This window comes from Temnothorax curvispinosus, unplaced genomic scaffold (assembly GCF_003070985.1).
Source record: "Temnothorax curvispinosus isolate PA1 unplaced genomic scaffold, ASM307098v1 QBEX01004775.1, whole genome shotgun sequence".
In the NCBI taxonomy this organism is placed as follows: Eukaryota; Metazoa; Arthropoda; class Insecta; order Hymenoptera; family Formicidae; genus Temnothorax; species Temnothorax curvispinosus.
This window is the reverse complement of record NW_020214555.1, coordinates 225,653-247,474: the sequence shown is the minus strand read 5'-3', so window position 1 is coordinate 247,474 and position 21,822 is coordinate 225,653. Positions and strand designations below refer to the sequence as shown.

The window sequence follows — 21,822 nt, the reverse complement described above, 5'->3', positions numbered from 1 at the left end:
CGTCGTATTTCATTCTCCATTTTTTTTAAGCTTAATTATGAAACAGTCGGTATATTAAAGACGCGGATCTTTCCACGAAGACACTTACTTTAATTACATTAATCGGGCACGTAGCTCTTTGCTACTTATTGTTAGGAAAGCAGCCATCAGCGTGCAGAGGTCATTGACTTCCTTCGCTTTTCGAGGATCGAGGAACAGAGACCGGGTTAACAGTATTTGCACTTTGTATATTTTGCTTTTTCTTCAAACAAACCGCTCTCTATTCGAGCGATAACGGGGAACCCGCGTTCTGATTATAACACATGGCCGTGTTCTGGAATTACACAGAGGTTGAAGTCAGAAAACGTCGTAAAAATTATATACCGCCGATTTTAAAAGTAGAAACGTTAATTATATTTATGAGTCATTAACATTTGTATATATATACCGGGTGAGTCACTAACTACTTTCACATCTAATAACTTTGTAACTATTGTTACTACAAAAATGAATTCACAAACGTAAATTAAAACATAACGAAAAAATTATAAGTTGCACATATATAATTAAATGCTTGTGATTTGAACTAATTTTTCTAGCAACAAAATAGTTACAAAGTTATCGAATGTGAGAATAGTTAGTAACTTACTGTATGAGTATATATAGATATATATATATATATCGGCATTATATACGAAATGACCCTATGTAATCGATAATAATAGTTGTTATTTGGCCTAATTATAAGTGGCACGATAAATCCGAGTTAGGAGATAGGTTCATAATAATTTATCCGCGATATTCGCGCGTATAATGTCATATTTACATGTGTAGGGTATAACGTTGATTCATGAAAAAGCAATTATATAAGATCAACGTGTATATACGGTCATAGTAGTTACGATCATAATATTGTGCATTCGAGCAATAAACGTCATAGGTGATAAACTGTCATAGCGAAATTATCTTACGAGGCAATAAACGCCTCGCGTTAACTTCGCAAGCATGTGGGGAGGGAATAATGTACAGGATATTCCAGAAATCGTATGTTTCCTGTTGATCACATTAAAAGCCATGCGAAGAGAACGCACAACGCCCACACATTATCAGAATTCCTAGAAACAGCAACAATGCCTGGTAAAGAGAGAGTGACACACGTTCCAGAGAGAACAATAGACGTAGGCCGGTATTCATAGTCAGATCTTTTATTTAAGATTGTCTTAAGTTTATCTTTAGATAATGTTTAATTGGCTACGTATTATCTAAAGATGAACTTAAAACGATCTTATATATAAGAACCGACTATGAATACCGGCCATAGTTAATAAAAGCCAAAGTTTAAAGCGGATTTATAGACGGGAAAAAAATTTATTATTTGCAAGAAAATAGATTTCTTCGAATTTAGTTTCCTTAATTCAAAGAAGTATTGGGTAGATTTAAAGATGTATGTCGATATAGCTATATGTAGTATAATTTTGTTTTCTTGATTAAACAGTGTAGAGCTAATCTCAGAAATTATTCATAAACAACATGGTATCATTGGGACAGAAAAAGCATAAAAATCGCAATTTTGTCCCATTTTTGTACTTGATATTGTTTAAATAAATTATTAAAAAATTGAAAAAAATATATAAACAGAAAATCTTAAAAAACCGTAATTGCAATTCTCGATGTCATAGAAGTGTACCATAAAAATTTCATTTATTTTTAACGTACATAAGCAGAAATACATATTATGATATATATATATATATATATATATACAGAAATTGTGTATATATATATATATATATATACACAATTTCTGTAACTTTTAAAGCAAATATCTCAGAAACGGATCGGACAATCGATCGCAAATTTAACACAGGTTTTTGGGATATATAAGTGCACAATCTCTGTAAATTTCAGCTTTATCCCTTTATTTTGACATAAGCGACATACATCTTTAATAAAACATTTTTTACATTGCGAGTTTAAAATATTTTCTCGAATCTACCTAATACTTCTTTGAATTAAGGAAACTAAATTCAAAGAAATCTATTTTCTTGCAAATAATGATTTTTTTTAGTGCAAGTATTGCCAATTATAATGCGTGACAAATATAACAGACGTGCTTAAAGACAAAGATATATTTATATAGACAATAAAGATATCTCATAGTACGCTATATTTATCGCAAATCTAGAATGATTTGCGTTCGACATTAAGAGATTTGCATGCGGTCCGTTTCGTCACTAATATCACATCCTAGAACTCTCGGGCACTGTCTCGGCATAAAAGTGGATTGGAACTGGTTCGCCTTGAATTGAAATCAAAATAGCATTTTAGTAGCTTGTGTCATTGCGATTTTATGCATCTTCACGTTCGATTCGCAAATATTTGCGCACGTAGCGAGTAACCGGGTGGCCAGGTGGAGGATACTCATATGAATGACGTACGTGACAACGGTGGCATTTATCTTCCTCAGGGAACGTTAAATTGCCACTTTACGTGCATACGTAACGCCACCATCTTATGGCAAGACAACACGTGAATGTAATGCGGAGTGTGTCTTTAAGCGATTATTTCGCTATTACTTTCGTACGAAATACCTCGTCCGGATGGTCAGATGAATGAAAATAGGCAGTACTTCCTTGCCTTGGTAATTAAAGGCTAACGATTAGCGAACGAAATATTTCTTGTGACGCTTTTAGACATCTCAGAGACTAAAACGTCCTTTAAACAATTTTTTGTTTATCAGATTTGGAGAAAAAGCGTGCCTATAAAATAAATTTTTAAAATGCAATATTACAATAGTTAAAAAGTATTCAATTTTTATTTTGTATATAGTAATTTGTGCATTTCTTATATATTTTATATTAGGGTAGACCGGGGCACGTTGTCACACATTTTTTTCAATATTTTTTGTATTTTTTACATTCAATATTTAAGAGTACTTTCATATGCCAAAATTTCGAGTGAACCCTCAGCTTCACGTGGACAGTATCGAATTTTGTGTGATTGTTACTCTACAGTTGTTACATAACAATAAATAACGACAGGTCGCTTGTGACAACGTGCCCCGTGACCGGGGCACGTTGTCACATCAAATGTAATTGGATGCAAAATGTTATCCAAACTGTATTCAACGTAAATATCAATATATTATAGTGCGCTGCAATGTAAAAAAGTAAAATCCTTCACAGAAACATTTATTTCATTTCAAAAAAGTACAAAAAGCACGAAGTTTTCGTCTTAATCTAAATACAAGAATTCCACTCGAATGCGCAACTTATTGATACACATTTTTTCTTTTATAATCATGTCGGTGATTGAACATAAAATATTTTTACTCGTTATCGTCATCCGAAGATTCGCAATAGATTCCCATCAAATTCGTGACAACGTGCCCCGAGGGCATTTTTTTACTTCAAACAGCCTCATGGCCGACACGTTTGAGATATTCATAAGGTTAGGTATTGCACGCGGTAGGTAAAAGTACATACTTTAAGATAATATAAAGGTCTATTCTGAAAAAACATAAGCTTCATGTCCAGTACGTTGAATATTAGACAATAAAATTTTACTTACGGTCGCAAAAAACTTTCAAGTTGATTTTACGTCAACACGGCTGGAGCAATCTCAACACTGTAAACACACCAAAGATGGGCATACACTAACACGTTTTGGGAATGACGGGTGCTGCCCTCTGGTTATTAGTTTTTTAAATAAAGCCGATGTGACAACGTGCCCCGGTCTACCCTATATTATATATTTTTTGTTAAGAAGATAATATATAATATATAATATATATATATATATATAATTTATATACTTTATGTGCTTTCATAGTCTCTGCGAATGTATTAAAGTTTTAAAGTCAAAGAACAGATTCTGAGAAATCGTTCTGCCGAGCTTTTGTTCTGCAGAGCTCATTGTTTCACTGATTATGCAGTTCGTGACGTGAGAAACAATATGCAAAGTTTTGCGGTCAACAATATACATTAACGTGCCCGATCTTTTTTCCTTGGGACAGACGCGTGCGTTGCAATAGTAGCCTAACTTTAAATCAAGTGTGTTCCTGTTAAGAGGACTGCGATTGCTAAAGCATTGTGTTCAGGCCATTATCCACTTCTCCACTTACGATTTTGAAATAAGAACACTAGTGAAATCGAGAGCTATAAAGTCGGGAGGTCAAGTTATACGACCCTATAGTAAGACAATCGTATCGTTATCGCTTCTGACGTATCAAGTCAGATTGATAAATTTTGTTCATGTTCATGCAGTCGAAGCAGATACTTTTTTCTCTTTCGCTTTGTAAATTTTCTTACCAATATTGGCAGAAATAAAAAAAAACTCTTTTTGCATACCGGAATTCAAACAAGATTACACTTGCTTTTGCGTTGAAAAGCAATAAGTTTTGTTTCTTTTTGGCTGGTAAATAATAAAACGTGTTTTTCGATCGAATCGATAACGAATGAAACAATAATTTTACTGGGCAGAAATAGAATGGGATTCCCGTATTTCAAGAATATTAAAATGTTTTTATGTTACTGGGAGTAAATAAATATTTTTTATATTTAGTACAACGCGAGAAAAATATTTGTTTGAAAATACGTGGATAAATTTCTTTTGTCATAATTTTGATTTAAAATTAAGATATTTATAGCCGTATTCATAGTCTTTTCTTGAGTAAGGATTCCTTGTTCCTCATTCTACACTTCATAAATTTTAAGGTTTTTTGATCGATCAAGGAAGGTTAATGAAATGTAGAATAACTAATAAAGAACAAGGAATCCCCTTATTTCTCAAAAAAGGCTATTATTAATGAATACAAAATGTAGAATAGGTATTACGCATTATTTATTCAACTAAGTAGTTGACAGTGATCAGATAAAATATAAAATAAAATGTATACAGTGATTCGCGTTTTCGATTTTTGAACATATTAAAACATAATAAGTAGAAACTGCGTCAAACCGAATCTTCATATAATTAACTACGAATTAAAAATATATACGTTATACATATCCGTTTAATTATTACCAAAAATTTTTATCACTCTTGATCGCTTTATTTCTTTTATTATTATATAAATCACTTAATGATCGCAATTAACAACTGAGCCTGAAATAACGGAATAATTTAGCTTTCTACGTTGCAGCGAATTCATCAATTAAAATAGCTCTTCCGGCCTTGCGCCTATATATGAATCACACAAGCTGTATACGCGAATGCGATGTAATGTATAAGTTTATTTGTCTTGGACTTTGTCCTGTTCTCTTTGTCCGATATCCCTAAGATATGTATTAGTAGTCGTAAGTCATAAAAAGTAGAGATTACACTTATGTGCCATCTCGGTACGACGGTCAACGGTTGACTGATTGTATAAAAAAAGAAATACTTAATTCTGATTAATCCGTGAGCTCATCGAGAGTACCAATTATACTCAATTATTTGCCATTGCAAATACGTGCGTAACGTAAACTTGTTTTTCACGATACGCGCAAATATTTTAATCCGATAAGTCATTAAAAAATATACCCAATGATCAAAAATAAATAAACATAATCTATCCTTGTTCCTTATTATCTTACGCATTTGCATAAAAAAAATATTTGTTAAAAGATAATTATTTCAGAAAATCATTTCTTCATAATTCAAATCTATCAATTAATGCAAATCTATCAAAAATATCTTTTAATGGTCTAGGTTATCGCCAATATTATTGACAAACAGAAAATATTAAGATTCACTCTTAATTATCACGGATCTAAAAGTTTTATTCCATTTTCAGATGTGAAGACGATCCTCAAATCCGTCAGCGGCAGACTGCGGTCCAGCGAGCTGACGGCTATTATGGGCCCTTCAGGCGCTGGAAAGTCAACGCTCCTAAATATCCTCACCGGATACAAGTGAGTCAGCTGCTTCCACATGATACAGTTATTGCCAGTAAAATAATACTGTAACGTCTATAACAGCGCATTAAAATGGCGCGAAAAGGCGCACGCATATTTCGAATTAAATATATCTTGCGCAAATTAATCGGTAGAACGAGATATAAACTTGCACATACTTGTCGTCTTGTTATCGTAATAGTTTGCAACATGTTGCAATTAATGTATATTACCATAGATACAAATAGGCTGGTAGTAGTAGCAGATGAAAGGTCATTTTATTCATTCTTTGCTGTTGAACAGCTTGATAGTATTCCATGATTCATTCTAGTGTACGACTCTCGTTCTAATTATTCCCCTACATTGTCACTAATTCTGTATTATTGAAAGTAAAGTTACTAAAAGAAAAATCGGGGAGACAAGAAATTCACTCGGGAATAATAAGCGACTTCCAAAAAGTCGATTTTAATTTATCATACAGAACAATCTCCATAAATTAGGATTCTTTTATTCGCTATTTATTCATATTAAATCATATTTATTATTCGATTACCTTGATATATTGCTACAAAATACTGCATATACTTTGCAAACTTCCATTTCTCAAAGACCAGTTGAAAAGAATATTGAAACAAAAAGAATATTTAAGCGGTTTGAATGTCGCCATCAGCGGCTTTTTATTCAGTTTCTCCGATCGCAGAACATTCGCAGTCTCTTCCAGCATCAAAGCACAAAGCATTTCGTCGGACCTTTTTTTAGAAAAGATATACGTCAGATTATTAACCGAAACGCCGAGTAACAGGTATTTCCTGATGTAAAAGAAATCCTCGCATCTGTTGTTCATACGTCAATAAACAAATGCGACACCTATTGGGAAAACTGCAATCAGGAGAATAATGCGCGAACAGAGAATAACAACGTCTTTCTCTTTCTGCAAAAATTGAACGCCTCAACTCTAAAGTTTTAAGGAGGTATGATACCTTTGAGCATGAACTCTTTTCACGATTTGTTTTAACATATAAGGAATAGTGCAATCGAAATTCGGCTTTAAGGGGTCTTTTTATTACACATTAAAAATGTAAAAAAAAATTTTTTGTACATAAAATACACCCGGTCAAAAGAGGCCGTGTGCGTCACGGGGATCCAGCTGGTGTACATGATTTCGGCTGACTGGTATGACCTAGAACAGAAATCCAAAAAAATTCTTAATCTGTGATAGATTGGCTATGGAAGTACGTAGGATTTTTTAAATTGGATTGTTAGTTTTTTGGGGGGAACCAATTTTATACACGATTTTTCAGTGTAAATTTGGACACTTTTGTTCAAATTAGTGTCAATTTCGCAAAAGTCAATATTTTTCAAAAATTCTACGTACTTCCATAGCCAATCTATCACAGATTAAGAATTTTTTGGGATTTCTGTTCTAGGTCATACCAGTCAACCGAAATCATGTATGTACACCAGCTGGATCCCCGTGACGCACACGGCCTCTTTTGACAGGGTGTACAAACATGATTTTATATACAAAAAAAATCTTTTTTACATCTTTAATGTATAATAAAAAGACTCCTTAAAGCCGATTTTCGATTGCTCTATATTCCTTATATGTTAAAACAAATCGTGAAAAAGAGGTTAAATTTTATGCTCAAAGGTGTCATACGCCCTTTAACTCATTACTGGACATTAGGGCATTCGTACAAATCTACACTGTTAAATATTAAAGGAAATTTAAACCAATATCTTGAGTTGAATAACATTTTGTTATTTTTAATTATTATACGCGTCAGAATTTATTATTTTAACACAAAACAGTATTATTTTAACTTCATTAGTTTAGTTAAATTAACGACATATTGAATAGGAGTAGTAGACCTATAGGAATAGTTAAAAATTACTCTATAGTTGAGTATAATTTAACACTACGAATTTAAGTGTATGCAGCGTACGTAAAGTAACGTGCGTCTCTTTGCGGAAAGATTTCGTCGCGTAATTTCTCGCCATGACCTCGTCGCCACGTACTTTCAGTTTTTTGTCCAAACGTTGTCCAAACGTTTCGCTTTCTTCGCCATGCTACGGTCTCGCTTTCTTCGGCGATATATGTACGTTCTCACTTTCTTCGCATTTTGTACCGTTATGAAACTGCTACGGAACCGGAATATTCCGCCGTTGATATTTGAGATAATAAAAAATTTTACTTATACGCGCGACAGGAATATCCACACATATATCGCGCGTCAATTTTTATACAGCCATGCGTATGTACAATTCAGCTGCGCATCGTATAGAAACCACTCCGCAAAAGCGTTCGGGATTATTTAATTTATAAAAAATTGACAACGCATTTGATATTTTCTACTTCAATATGCTTTGGCCGATTAACTTCTACCAAAACGTTCTGCTTGATGAAGCAGTTTACATTTGTACTTTTATATATTTTTTATTTATTGCATTGTCCCGGAATATTAAGCTAATTAGTGCTGCAATGCAAATAATACGGCATTATGCATCTATTTAAATAAATCAATGGATACCGAACTGGCTTGTCCGAGAAATAAATTATTTTTCAAAACGTTACGAGCGTCGAGAGCTATCGCCTAGTCAGAGGTTGCCTACTTAGCATTCCGTATATAGTAAAAAAGTTCCTTCTCATTTGCGTACAAATCGAATAGAGCAGTTGCGATGTCAAGGCGCTTTCCTGCCTCCGATCTATTTTACGTAGAGATTGTAAGAATAACTGTCAAGCAAGAAACTATAGCGTGACAACGTCCATTTTGCTGCCTCTAAATCGTACGTACAAGGGCGTTGCAAATGACACCTTTCCGAGGAATGCTCTCAAATTAAACTGTTTGAACCGGTCTTCAACATTTTATAGAAACCGGCACGCAGATCTCGGCCGCTAATTGCTCGATATAATGACGTTTCATGATTGCTTTTTGATCGAGACAGTCAATTACGGTATAAAAAGCAATATATGCAATTATAATAAATTATTTTGCTCACAGTCGTCGACTTTGTACGTCGCGGTCTGTTTAAATGAATATTCTGCGCATAAGTTAAGTTAAAATTTAAAAATATATAATATATAGATATAAAAAAGGTATGAATAATTATAAACACACATGTGCGACACGAATACGACCAGTGATACGAATCACTTTCGATTTCTTCCGATCCACCCGATTTCACCTGTTTAATTGCGCCTCGAGATCGATCAGCTTTTCGATTCTGCTCCCCGCAATATTTGCACAGTGGTACACAGCTCGGCAGGCTCGATGCAGTCTGCCTGCGAGCAACGTGACCTACGGTGTATTTGTTGGCACGTAAAAGTTGTTTCGCCGCTCGTTCGCTTCTTTTCCATCGCATTTTCCAAACCGGTTTCACAGTCAACCAGCGCGGTGCGTCGAATCGCGTTTCGCGCATCCGCGATTGAGAACCTTTTCACGATGCACGCACGTCGCACGATGATCTGACATTGAGCCTGTCTTTATGCGACGGAACGAAAAATCGATGAGTCATTAATGACTGTATTTTTGGCCAACAGAATTAAGCGTCTACTGCTGCCCTGGTGGAAAAATGTCTCAGAATTTTTTATAATATTAGTCAGAATTTCTATTAAAATTTTCAGATTTTCTCATCAGAATGCTCAGAATTTTTCAGATTTTTTTATACGAATTGGAACGTATTTCAGAAAAACTCAGACAAAATAAGAATAAAATATTTCAGATTTTTCCAATCAACATATCAACTTTGTAGAAATCTAAATAAATATGAGAAAATCTATGCAATTTATCAGTAATTTTCATATATATATGGATACTGATATATTCCGAAAATCCTCATGCAATTATTTCCGTAAAGTATCTGAGAAGAGAAATTTTATAGAGGAAAGTTCCCTATATTATGAGATAGGGATCCTAATATGAGATGGCGAGGTTTTTTCATGGTGGGATCAACAGATGGGGGGATCAAAATCCTATATAGGGCCTTTTAGATTAACATATCTCATATATTAGGATCTTGTCTCATAATAGGGGACTTTCCTCTATAATTTTTAAAAATAATTTTTTACAAGTTCTCAATTTTTACACAATTTCTGAGAAAATATGATGAATTTTTTCATCAGGGCAGCCTAAATTCTAATTTCTTCAGCGAACGTTTTACTGACGTAAAAGAGCATCGTTCTGACGTAAGAGACGGATGAAAGACGTTTTTATATTCGGACAATGAGAGTGGCGAAGAGATATGCGTGTGCATAAATTTGCATATCTTCTATAAATCGTCTTTATGATACAACATATGCATCTGCGGGGAATTGCTGGCAGCAAAATGTATCAAGATTGTTTTTTTCCCAATATTTAGAATTATTCATTAGAAATTTCTTATCAGGACGACAGGCGCGGAAGGCAGCGTCACGATGAACGGCCATGAAAGAAACCTCAGTGCCTTCAGGAAACTCTCCTGCTACATCATGCAGGATAATCAGCTTCACATGAATCTAACGGTCGCGGAAGCTATGAAGGTTGCAGCGAACCTCAAGCTCGGCTCACACGTTAGCCAAGCAGAGAAAGAAGAAGTGGTAAGTTAAATCCTCCTATTTAATCTTTTGCCCTTCGGACAAACTCTTCAAAGTGCATAACGATTGAGTGAAGTTGTTTATTCGTGTACAGATATGCAATACATATAAATTTTATCTTTTGCATTATAAAAATATTGCATATAGTGATAAATAGTAAAATTTATCGTTGTACTTGTTGCTTGTTTTATTTACTTTGGCGCTACGAAAAAATGATTATTTATTAAAAGGAAATCTGCGCAATTACAGCTAATTATCGGCATTATTTTAATTATATGAAATAAAAATTTAATGTATTCTTCAAACCGTTTTGCGACACTTCCGCCTTTGTCCTCAATTAAGGTCAATATGATTTTATATGCTATTCAGTTTATTGCCATGAATTTCGTCGATTCTTCCGCGTAGATCCAGGAAATCCTTGAGACTCTCGGCTTGTCTGAGCACCGCCGTACCATGACCTCGAACCTGAGCGGCGGTCAAAAGAAAAGGCTGTCCATCGCTCTGGAGTTAGTGAACAATCCCCCTATAATGTTTTTCGACGAACCAACTAGGTAAGTTTTAATTATTATGCAAAATACATAATTCAATATTTATGATCGTGTTCATATAAATTTGAAAGTCAATTTTGCCTTTAAAAATCAAAACTCTGACGCATTAACTCAAATAAACATGTTGCAGCCAGATAAAAATACTGTGTATTGATAAACTGTCTATAAGTGACGTATCACGTATTATAATTTTAATTCCCCATGCACACAACAATTTTAATTCAAGAATGAACTTTGTGATATAATTTGTCAAAGAAAATGAAGCCATGAAAAGAGAATAAAGAAGAGTATAGAATGCTTAAGAGCGTTTGATCGAATTGATCTCTAGTCAATCAACCCACAGGAAATCTAGTAACGATCTCTTTTGCTTTCTCTAAATGAGAGAAACTTCGCCTTTCCTCAATAATTTCCTTGATCTTCGAATGTCGATCTTGGGGCAATGGCACGGGCAATGGCACTGGCAATGTCAAGATATCTTTTATCTTTCTACAAAGTTGCAAGGAAACGAGCGAATTTTTTTAAATTTTAATAACACGCGTATAATTTAGGTTGAATTTCTCTTTGCAACTTTCAAGGAATATCGATGCAGCTATCAGCTATGTTTCAGACTTACAAATTTTGCAATCTTGCAAGATAACTATAACGATAAATAATTACACGAAAATTTTTACAATATATTCTTGAAACCATCAAATCTGTGTCACCGGAAATTAAGTAACTTGAATTAATTTGGCTTTTGTGCTTTCTACTTAATATCGGTTGAAAACTAATCCACGCTTTAAATCACATATTGATATATGTAGAAAAATTATTAGATACACGCATACCGAGTGAATATCTGGAATCATCTCGCTTACGTTAGATAAAATGAGATACAAAAGGGTTTAACACGCAACGGGAGAAAGTAAACTCGGTTTTTGAAACGTTTTTCTCGCCGGCAACTTTCACTGAGGCGCCGTATGTGTACCTATACACCTACATTGGAATTTTTGCATTTATAATGGCGCCGCATCTCATTCCACGAATTATCGCGCGCAATGCTTTTGATAGATGATCTTATCTGTGCGTGTTTACGTAGCGATACGTAAGTGCGACATAAATAATAAATTACTCATGCTGTTCAAAGTTTAAGTCCGGCAGTCAGTTTCCTGACCTATCGTATCACGCGTCTTTTCGAAATATTCTTTTGTCTCGCAACCGGTTCTGGTATAAGGATCGCTCGGTATCACTTTCCTCCATGGACCATGATGACAGAACGCGACGTCACGCGGGTAAATCCGTGACCGGTCCTTTCAAGGCTTATACTTGGATCAAAAACTTTTGGTTCTCCCCCCTTTAAAAAAATTACTCTTATTTAGCGCCACCGGCGCCGTTTACACGTTAATATTGGAGGAAGGGAGACTTTTAATAAGACGTACTTAATTCTTATTTATTAGTGTTTGATGAACATATATATATATTATATATTACTGCACTCTTTTTACTAAATATGAAGAAGAAAGTATAAGTACACTATAACGATATTAATTTATTCGGCTGTTTACACTTACAGCGGCCTGGATTCCTCGTCCTGTTTCCAATGTATCTCGTTACTCAAGACTCTGGCACGTGGGGGCAGAACGATAATATGCACCATTCATCAGCCCAGCGCGAGACTTTTCGAGATGTTCGATGCTCTCTACACATTGGCCGAGGGTCAATGCGTTTACCAAGGTTCTACATCGCAACTGGTGCCTTTCCTAAGGACAATTGGCCTTAATTGTCCGAGCTATCACAATCCGGCGTCGTTTAGTGAGTATTGTTAAATGATACTAATGTGCTCTCTAGCATTTTACTGTGTTTTATATATTAGAGTGATATAAATTAAGGAAAATAGTTTCGAAAAAAATTATTTCTGTAAGATCTGCTTTTATTTATAATAGATATATAGTAATTTTCTTTATGCAAACATTTATGGCACGATTTCTGATCTGTTTTTCAGTCATTGAGGTGTCATGCGGCGAATACGGCGATAATATCAAGAACTTAATTAACGCGATAAACAACGGCAAATACGATATACGCGAAGGACACCCGTTTCCCGAGACGAAAGAGGGAATGAACAATTGCACCGCTGCGGCGGGTATTTTGAAGAACAGTGATAACTTGGACAAGTTGAAGATCAAAAACAAGAATGACATCAGTAATCTGGAGGAGAAATTCACGGAAGAGAAAACTAGCGAGATTAGTAATGGAAAACTCATTTCCGGATACGCTACAAACGACATTGCTAAACAAGGTATATAACACTTTTTTATATTGGTAATGATGTCCGCAATAATAACTTTTCAGTTGTTTATGTATAACTTCATATATATTATATATATGAATGTGTATATATAATATATCTAGTAAACAATCTGCGCGCAATATGACAATAGATTAGCAGCAGATTTCGCTCAGATATCGCAACAGAGCCGACATCATTTGTGTCCGCATTGAACTCGTGTTTTGCCGACAGAGCCTGCCGATATAATCTGACAACAGATTGTCGACAGAAACCGAGCAGAATCTGTCATTTCACTATTTAAACATGTAAATGGAATACATCATTTAAAATTAAATGGTAGATTTTATTCACTTATCAATCTGCCATTACATTCTGTTAGCAGAATCTGTTATATTTCTGCTGGCATTCTATCGGCAACATTTGCAGCAGATATTTTTCTGTTCTCGACTACTTAATATACTTTGTATCAGTAATCTTCTTATAAGAATTTCAACTTTTTATTTCAAATTTTTTTTCTTAATTGAACTATATAAAATTTTGTTTAACTATATAAATAATTTTATTCAAGCAAGTTTTCTTCATTTAATGCAATATAATCTCATTTCAAGATTATATATTCTTGCATATAGTATATAAGTATATCAGTGCGTTGATTTGACACTTTCTTTTTTTCTGTGTATTTGGACCTTGACATCACATAGGCTTCCTTCTGATTATATTACAGTTGCAATTTTTGAAAATAATATAAAGTAATATATATTAAAATTAATGTTTTAGCACTGGATGTGGCAATATCTATGGATCCGGATAAGAAGGACAATGCTAACATAGCCTTGCTCGACGACTCCATCGTAGTTACACCGGAAAGATATCCCACATCTGAATTAACGCAATTTTACATCATTCTGAAACGTGCTTTACTTTTCAGTCGTAGAGATTGGGTAGGTATTTGAAGAAACATTGTCTATTTGTAATTGCGAATTCTACGATACTTGCAACCTAAACAGCATGCATGTCCAAAATCGGTACATAAGACGTCTTAAAGACATTTAAGATATCTTTAAGACGTCGTATGATAGGATGTCTAAAAGCGTCTTAATGACGTCTGTAAGACAGCTTATGTCCCGATTTTGAACACGGTGGTGTCTGGGAACTTTAATATAACCGCGACTATTATAATGAAATATACCATTATTTCTAATATGTGTTTCTTAATTTTTAGATGTTAACCAACTCTAATATTTCTTTATTATGTCTACAGACTCTCATGTATCTCCGACTCTTCGCTCATATTCTGGTGGCAGCGTTAATTAGCGCGCTGTATTACGATATCGGAAATGACGGCGCTAAAGTACTTAGCAATCTGGGATTCTTGTTCTTCAACATGCTGTTCCTCATGTACACTTCCATGACAATCACAATTTTGTCTTGTAAGTCGTTTGCAACTTACACTTATCATACTTATTACTTTCGCAACCGCGAAAAACTATTTTCATGGATACATCGTGACATATCTATAAAACACTAATTTTTTTTTTATTTGTAGTCCCGCTGGAACTGCCTGTGCTTTTGAAAGAAAACTTTAACAGATGGTACTCTCTCAAGTCGTATTACTTAGCGATTACCGTTTCGGATCTACCGTTCCAGGTAAGATTCATCGATTAACGATATAAGCGAAACCCAGTAAGCAAAATGATAGCAGTCTGTCTGCAGATTGGTAACAGATTTGATCAAACATGTCAGCAGACTGACATCAATTGCATTCAGCTTGTGTTCTGCCAGCAGAGTCTGTTAACATAATCAGACAACAAATTGGTAGCAGAAACCGCGCAGAGCCTGAACGGTTTCAGCAGAATCTGCTCAAGTTCTGCCGCCAATCTGCTGACTGATAATAAATAGATTCTGTTATACTTCTGTTGGCGTTCTGCCGACATTATGTGATATTTATATCAGAACAGGCCTCAAATCTGTAATCTTTTTGCCAATAAAATTTGTAGCAGATGCTTCAGCAAGATCTGCTTTCGACTGACTTAGCTGTCATAATGTATATGTAACCGTTGTACGACGAATAAATATGGTTACTCTCACGTCCTTTGCTTTCCAGACCATATTTTGCATATTGTACGTCACCGTCGTGTACTTCCTGACGAGTCAGCCGGCGGATATAACGCGGTTCTCCATGTTCGTGGGCACCTGTCTACTGATTTCTTTCGTCGCACAATCGGTGGGTCTCGTGGTCGGCGCGGCGATGAATGTGCAGAACGGTGTGTTCCTGGCGCCAGTGATGTCGGTGCCTTTCCTCCTTTTCTCAGGGTTCTTCGTCAGCTTCGACGCGATCCCGGTCTATCTACGATGGATCACGTACCTTAGTTATATCAGATACGGTTTCGAAGGCACCGCTTTGACCATTTACGGTTACGGCCGGGAGAAACTGAAATGTTTCCAGGTAGGTTTGATGCCACATCCGCATGTCGTAAATAGCCGCGGGCAAACAATGTTGCTAAATTTCCGTGTTTTTTTTTTTAGGTGTATTGTCACTTCAAGAATCCGGAGACGACCCTAGAGGAACTGGACATGCTCGACGCTGACTTTACTTTGGATATTCTCGCTCTCCTGCTCATCTTCGTTGTGCTGCGAATTGCCGCGTATCTCTTTCTGCGTTGGAAGATCAAGACCGCCCGGTAGACTACCGGTGCGCTTAAGCATCTTGTAAAATCAGATGTGGTTGCGAGTGGACGAACAAGTTAGCACAAGTGTTATACTTTTACGTTTACCTTTTACCGCGTAGAACTGCGCAGACAACAACGGACGCATTTTTTTTTGTAATCGGTAATCTCGTAATGATATTGTAAAATGGCGATATTGGCGATAAGAAAGACTCTCTTGCGGCGCCTCACAACATAGTCAAGACACAGGGAATTTTACGCGAATAATGGATTTCCGCAGGATTTCTCGGTGAGAACTCTCACGGTGACAACCATTCGCCGTCGAAGAGGTACGTCTCGAAAGTACTACAAAATATGACTTACTTCTTTCGTGTTTTAGGGTTGCTTAGTTGATATATAGGACCAATACTAATGTAACTTATTTATATGATTTAGTTTAATAACGACGACGGCTGGTAGTTACAATATTGTAACATATTTATCCAGGGTACTATTCTATAGTATACACGTATAAATATCCGAAATATGTATCTTCTCTGTTTTACTGTATCAGTACCCATTTTCATTAGAACACAGCCAAGCATACGCATCGATCTTGAGTTTATCGTTGAAATTCAAACGTTTGTCAGCGCGATGCGATCGCAGAATGACTTCGAGACATTAAATACGAATTACTTCTGTATAATAAACGTCCAGAATTGTTTCGAATATTAGTCGAGATAAAAAAATGTTTGAAGTTATTTTGATGATCTTGAACGTTTTGAAAACATTTTTTTCTTTAAACATTTTATGTTACTAATTAATTTCAATTATCCATTTCATAGACGGAAAATAATCTTATTTCTAAAAACTTTAAACGTTCAGATATTCGAACACCTCAAATGAGAGATTCTTTACAAATTCAAGAATTTCGAAACTTTCAAGATTTTTCAAGACTTTGAAGACTTCCAGTATCGAATAATATTTGAGGCAATTCGAATGTTTATACGCTTGAGTTTTTAAAAAATTTTTCAAAAGAAGGATTCGAACAGTTATCACTAAATTATGCGGCTCTACGGGAAGGCAAAGCGAGAGGATCAATTCACGCGTGATCCTCGGGAGGGACTTATCGGTCGCCCTCGATCGTGTCTACCCTTAATGGACGAATACGCGGCCTTAATCGGTGACGTATTTCGCGAACGATCACTCTATTCTATCCAATGGCTGTGAGTTTCATGATGCAAAAAAAAAAAGTTAGAAAAAATCAAATGTGAATGCTTGTGTTCTTAAAATTATATTCGGACTAAACAACGAACGTCCAAGGTGATTTATATAAGCGCACGAATTTCTACGTATCTTGCCAGATTAATTTTGTACTTTGAAGACCAGATGTTTTTGACGCTTTATAAAGAACGGCGGTTCTGATAAATAGACTATGTCGAAACAAGTGTTTACGCATTCCTGTAAAAGCTTATGAATATTCGCAGCCACATTTCGTCGCCGAAGATAACGGCGAGCAACTATACGTAAGGATATTCCTTTGACAGCTCATCACGAATAATGACGAATTTTTCTACGCTACTCTACACTTGTATCAGTTCAGAAGTCAAGTTTGTACAAATTTTCAAGAACAAATTATTAAATTATCAAGTTGATTTGTTCTTACTTATGAATTGCTACTATTTTTTATACACAGAATACGAGGTTATTCCTCTAAACAAGCGTGAACCCCGACCTTTCTAGTGACAAGTATCAATTTCCTAGTAAGCAAAATGATAGCAGTCTGTAGATTGGTAACAGATTTGATCAGACATGTCAGCAGACTGACATCAACTTGCGTCCGCGTTCAGCTTATGTTCTGCCAGCAGAGTCTGCTCAATTTCTACCGTCAATCTGCTGTCTGATTATGTTAGCAGGCTCTGTTATACTTCTGTTGACGTTCTGCCGACATTATGTGATATATCAGAATTGGTATCAAATCTGTAGTTTTTCTATCGACAAAATTTATAGCAAATACTTGGCAAGATCTGCTTTTGACAGACTTGGTTGTCTGGGTCGTTAAGTGGCAAAAAGAATAACAGAAAACTTTTAAGGACGGGAGAGGAAAACAGCGATTTAAAAATTGATCTAATTGTAAATTAGTAAATAAAGTTCTTTTATATTCTCATAATTCACCAAAGTTAAGAATTTGAATCGACGATTTACAAATGCAATTACATACTAATACGATCATGACGCTTAAACGGATAATGTAATTTTCATGATGCGATATGTGTATTTTTACCTAAAAATGAAATGAACAATAATCAATCGATAGCATATTCGATTGTTAATATAGATATACTTTTATAAAACAAGTTTTGTCGAGATGTGCACGTACCTGATTATGCCGGTTTGGCATGATCATTAATATATAGGTAATTAACTTTATGTTGTATGTATAATACGAATAAAATATGCTTTTCGTATTACGATAAATTTCAATTTCAATGATCTCTGTTATTATTATTATTTTTTTTTTAATCCTCATATCCTATATTATACCAATAATCACAACCGCTTCGAAATTTTTGCAAAATGAGACTTAAGTTTTCACATAGCAGTGCTGAAAATAGCCACCCTAAAAGTTATCATTAAAATGTAATTTGATTACATCTCTGCAAAACTGGCAATCTTACCCCTTGCCTGGATAGGTAAGATGCCACTTGCAATGGAAGAAGACAATATAAATTCTGTGAGAGACATGCGGCACTCAATAAATGAAGTGCAATACGTGTACAAAAACATAGATTTATTTTTAACAATAAACTGTTTAACCATTAGTTTAACAACTAGTATAAACACACAATTTCAGAAAAATTGATATTTTTGTTTTAGATATACATTTATTTTAGATATATATTTAGATATGCGAATATTGTAGCGTTCACGATATTTTAAAAAATTAAAATATAAAAACACAAATATTTTATGTTAATATTCGTGTAAATAAAATAATCCGTCGCGCTAATAGTATTTTTCCTAAAGTGGCATTTTATCCCGATGACGAGGAGAAAATTTCACCTCTGACTTTTCATACACTATTATAACGTTATAAAAGAAATGGTTATTCAGGTCATAAGACAGTTATTTCACGTGGTTCCCAATATGTTAAATAAATCCACTTTCAATGAAAAGAAACTATAAAAGATCTTAACAAAGAATATATATTCTTCTTCGGATACACAAGATAAAACTAGAGAAATTTGTACGTGTCTCACTAGTATCTTCCCTCTATTTACTCTAACAATAATAAAGTTTATTCTGTTAGATTTCTGTATTTCGATTTTTATCTTTCATTTGATCTTTATGTAAGAGATTAATAATACACTGTAAAAAATTTAATGTTCCAGAAAGTCCACTCTAAATTTTGTGTTAAAATAACTCATTCATCGTGTTATTTTTTACATTTAGAAATGTTATATCGACTAAAAAATGTCGATATAACATTTCTAAATGTAAAAAATAACACGATGAATGAGTTATTTTAACACAAAATTTAGAGTGGACTTTCTGGGACATTAAATTTTTTACTGTGTATGTATCCTGTTATATTTATGTGCGTTAAAAGAATATTTTAATCACAATAATCACATGTATAAAGATAATTCTTTCAAAATCTTTTGGACTTTTGAACTTTTGACCAGATAAATCATTGCAAGGTCATATTTTATGATTTCTCGTTTGGCTGTTTTCTTATTCAACTCCATCATTTGGATTTTATTATCTACAATTTATCCAAGACCTATGCACTATAATACACTGGTCGAAACATACACCGTGATAAAATATATTTCGTAATACGGATACGTGATTATTAGTGTGATTATTAGTGATATGACTGAATGGCAGATCAAAGATCAAAGAACAAATATAAGATTAATATACCTATAAGATGATGCATCAATTTCACAGAACGTTTATTTTAACTTTTTTGATTGAATTTACATGCTATAAAATCTACATTTAATTAATGTCGTTTTTTTTAATGAATTCGCGAATAGAAAATTATAGTAATTATAGTTCCGAGACAAATCGCAAATGCGGCGTTTTACATTGTTTGTTTTTTATGGCATGCATAAATTTATAACTTATATGTATAATCCCGGATATAGCCAAATCTGTCGAGAGCAAATTATTTTGAAAGTGCCTGCTGCACAAGTTTCGTCGGTAGAATGTCAGCAGAAATGTAACAGAATCTGTTGACAGAACATAATGGCATATTGACTATAGAAACTAGAAGTAAAATTTGCCATTTCGTAACCGCATTTAAATAATGTGTTACATTCAAATGTTTACGAAATGATAGATTCTGATTATGAGATTATCTCAGAGACATCTCCAAGATTATAAAAAACCATGATAATTTTTTCTCAGATATGATATCTGATTCTGCATATATATCGGATATCTATATCTCATTTAAAAGCAGATATGTTATATACAACCCAAATAGCAAGAAGAAAAGAAGAATTCTTTTTAAATTCTCGCGATTTCTGAAATTAACTCTCTCTTTCCGTATTTATTCTCTGTCCTAAAATGGTTCTTAAAAATTAAAAAAAAAATCATTTTCATGTCACCAATTCTGAGCTTTTCTTCAGATATAAAAGAAGTTCTTTTTATAAGAATTCGTAATAAATTTAAAATTATGCTTCGATACTATTCCAATATTTTGCATTTTGCTATCTCTATATTCTATGTGATATCTCGGAGGTATCGCGAAAAATATTAGACTCAAGTCTCACATGCTCGCCTTTTATCCTAGCGCGTAAGGATTTTTGCTTACGAGAAAGTACTGACGCATGTAGCCGCGTCGCGGCAGCGCATGTCACTAGCGCTCGCTCAAGTGATTTTCTAAATCCCCTCGTGTTGCTTTCGCGCCGCGGTCGTTACCTCCGGCGCCGCCCGAGTGAAAATTTTTTAAGTTTTCTCGCGGCGTGTGGCTTTCGCCGGGACGAAAGCATGCAAATATTGCAGAGATGTCTTTTTCAAAGATATAATGTGATATCGAGTAATGATGTCCTGCAGATATTCTGTGAATATCTGAAAATAAAATATCTCAGATTTGACTTAAAATTGTAGGCATAAAGATATCTGGCTATATCTCAAATATATTTTGCTCTGTGGGTATTTTACAGATTTTACTTAAATTATGTGTAATAGAAACATTTAATTTTAGTAAATTTAATTATTTTGTATGTCAAAGTTTACGATTATTTGAAAATTTACGTTTAACTTTTTTTATGTGTTAAAATAACTTTAAAACGTGTTGATTTTTTAAAGTAATTGTGTTAAAAGAACTCAAAATAATATTTAATTTCTAAATGACATATATAAAGTGTTAAATTATTACGTTGACATAAATGTGACACATAAAAATGTTAAGAAAAAAATAACATAGCTGTATGTTAATTTTACATTGAAATAATAATCAAATCTTGGTGACACAAGAAAATTTTAACATATAGACCGCTATGTACACACGATTTTTTACTGTGTACATTAGCGTCTTTAAGATTACTTTCGTGACTTTTAATCATATGTTAGTATCTAACAATAAAAACGTAGAATTTTCGTCGTTTACTTAATAATGCTCACTGTGTGTGTCATTAAAGGATGCAATGAAGATGTCGGAAACTATTATACCATTATGCAATCTTGAGCCAATTATTATTTTTTTAAGATGCGCGTGAATAATTGCCAAAAACCATTTCTTGAGTTGCCATTTAAAATATGCATATTTGCAAATTGCATATTTACAAATCTGCTCTTCTCTTTTTAGCTTAGAGTTCTTTTACGGGAAAGAAAACTAATGTGGCTAATAATTACTTAATTACTTGTTTATGTAATAACTGATATAAAATGACAGGAAAGATAGATTATAAGAAAATCT

At 34.2% G+C, this 21,822-nt stretch overlaps 1 protein-coding gene across 2 annotated transcripts in view; it reads left to right on the top strand.

The window, feature by feature from the left end:
• Positions 1-18,383, top strand: part of LOC112454056 (ATP-binding cassette sub-family G member 4) — a 40,887-nt gene extending 22,504 nt beyond the window's left edge. For both annotated transcript variants that reach the window (XM_025015245.1, XM_025015244.1), the window contains 10 exons: positions 5,756-5,873; positions 10,242-10,431; positions 10,834-10,979; positions 12,529-12,767; positions 12,958-13,254; positions 14,023-14,186; positions 14,507-14,675; positions 14,792-14,892; positions 15,350-15,691; positions 15,772-18,383. In XM_025015245.1, coding sequence (XP_024871013.1) covers positions 5,756-5,873; positions 10,242-10,431; positions 10,834-10,979; positions 12,529-12,767; positions 12,958-13,254; positions 14,023-14,186; positions 14,507-14,675; positions 14,792-14,892; positions 15,350-15,691; positions 15,772-15,930 — 1,925 coding nt within the window. In that variant the 3' untranslated portion in view covers positions 15,931-18,383. The remainder of the gene's footprint in view (positions 1-5,755; positions 5,874-10,241; positions 10,432-10,833; positions 10,980-12,528; positions 12,768-12,957; positions 13,255-14,022; positions 14,187-14,506; positions 14,676-14,791; positions 14,893-15,349; positions 15,692-15,771) is intronic.
• The last annotated feature ends 3,439 nt before the right edge of the window (positions 18,384-21,822 follow it).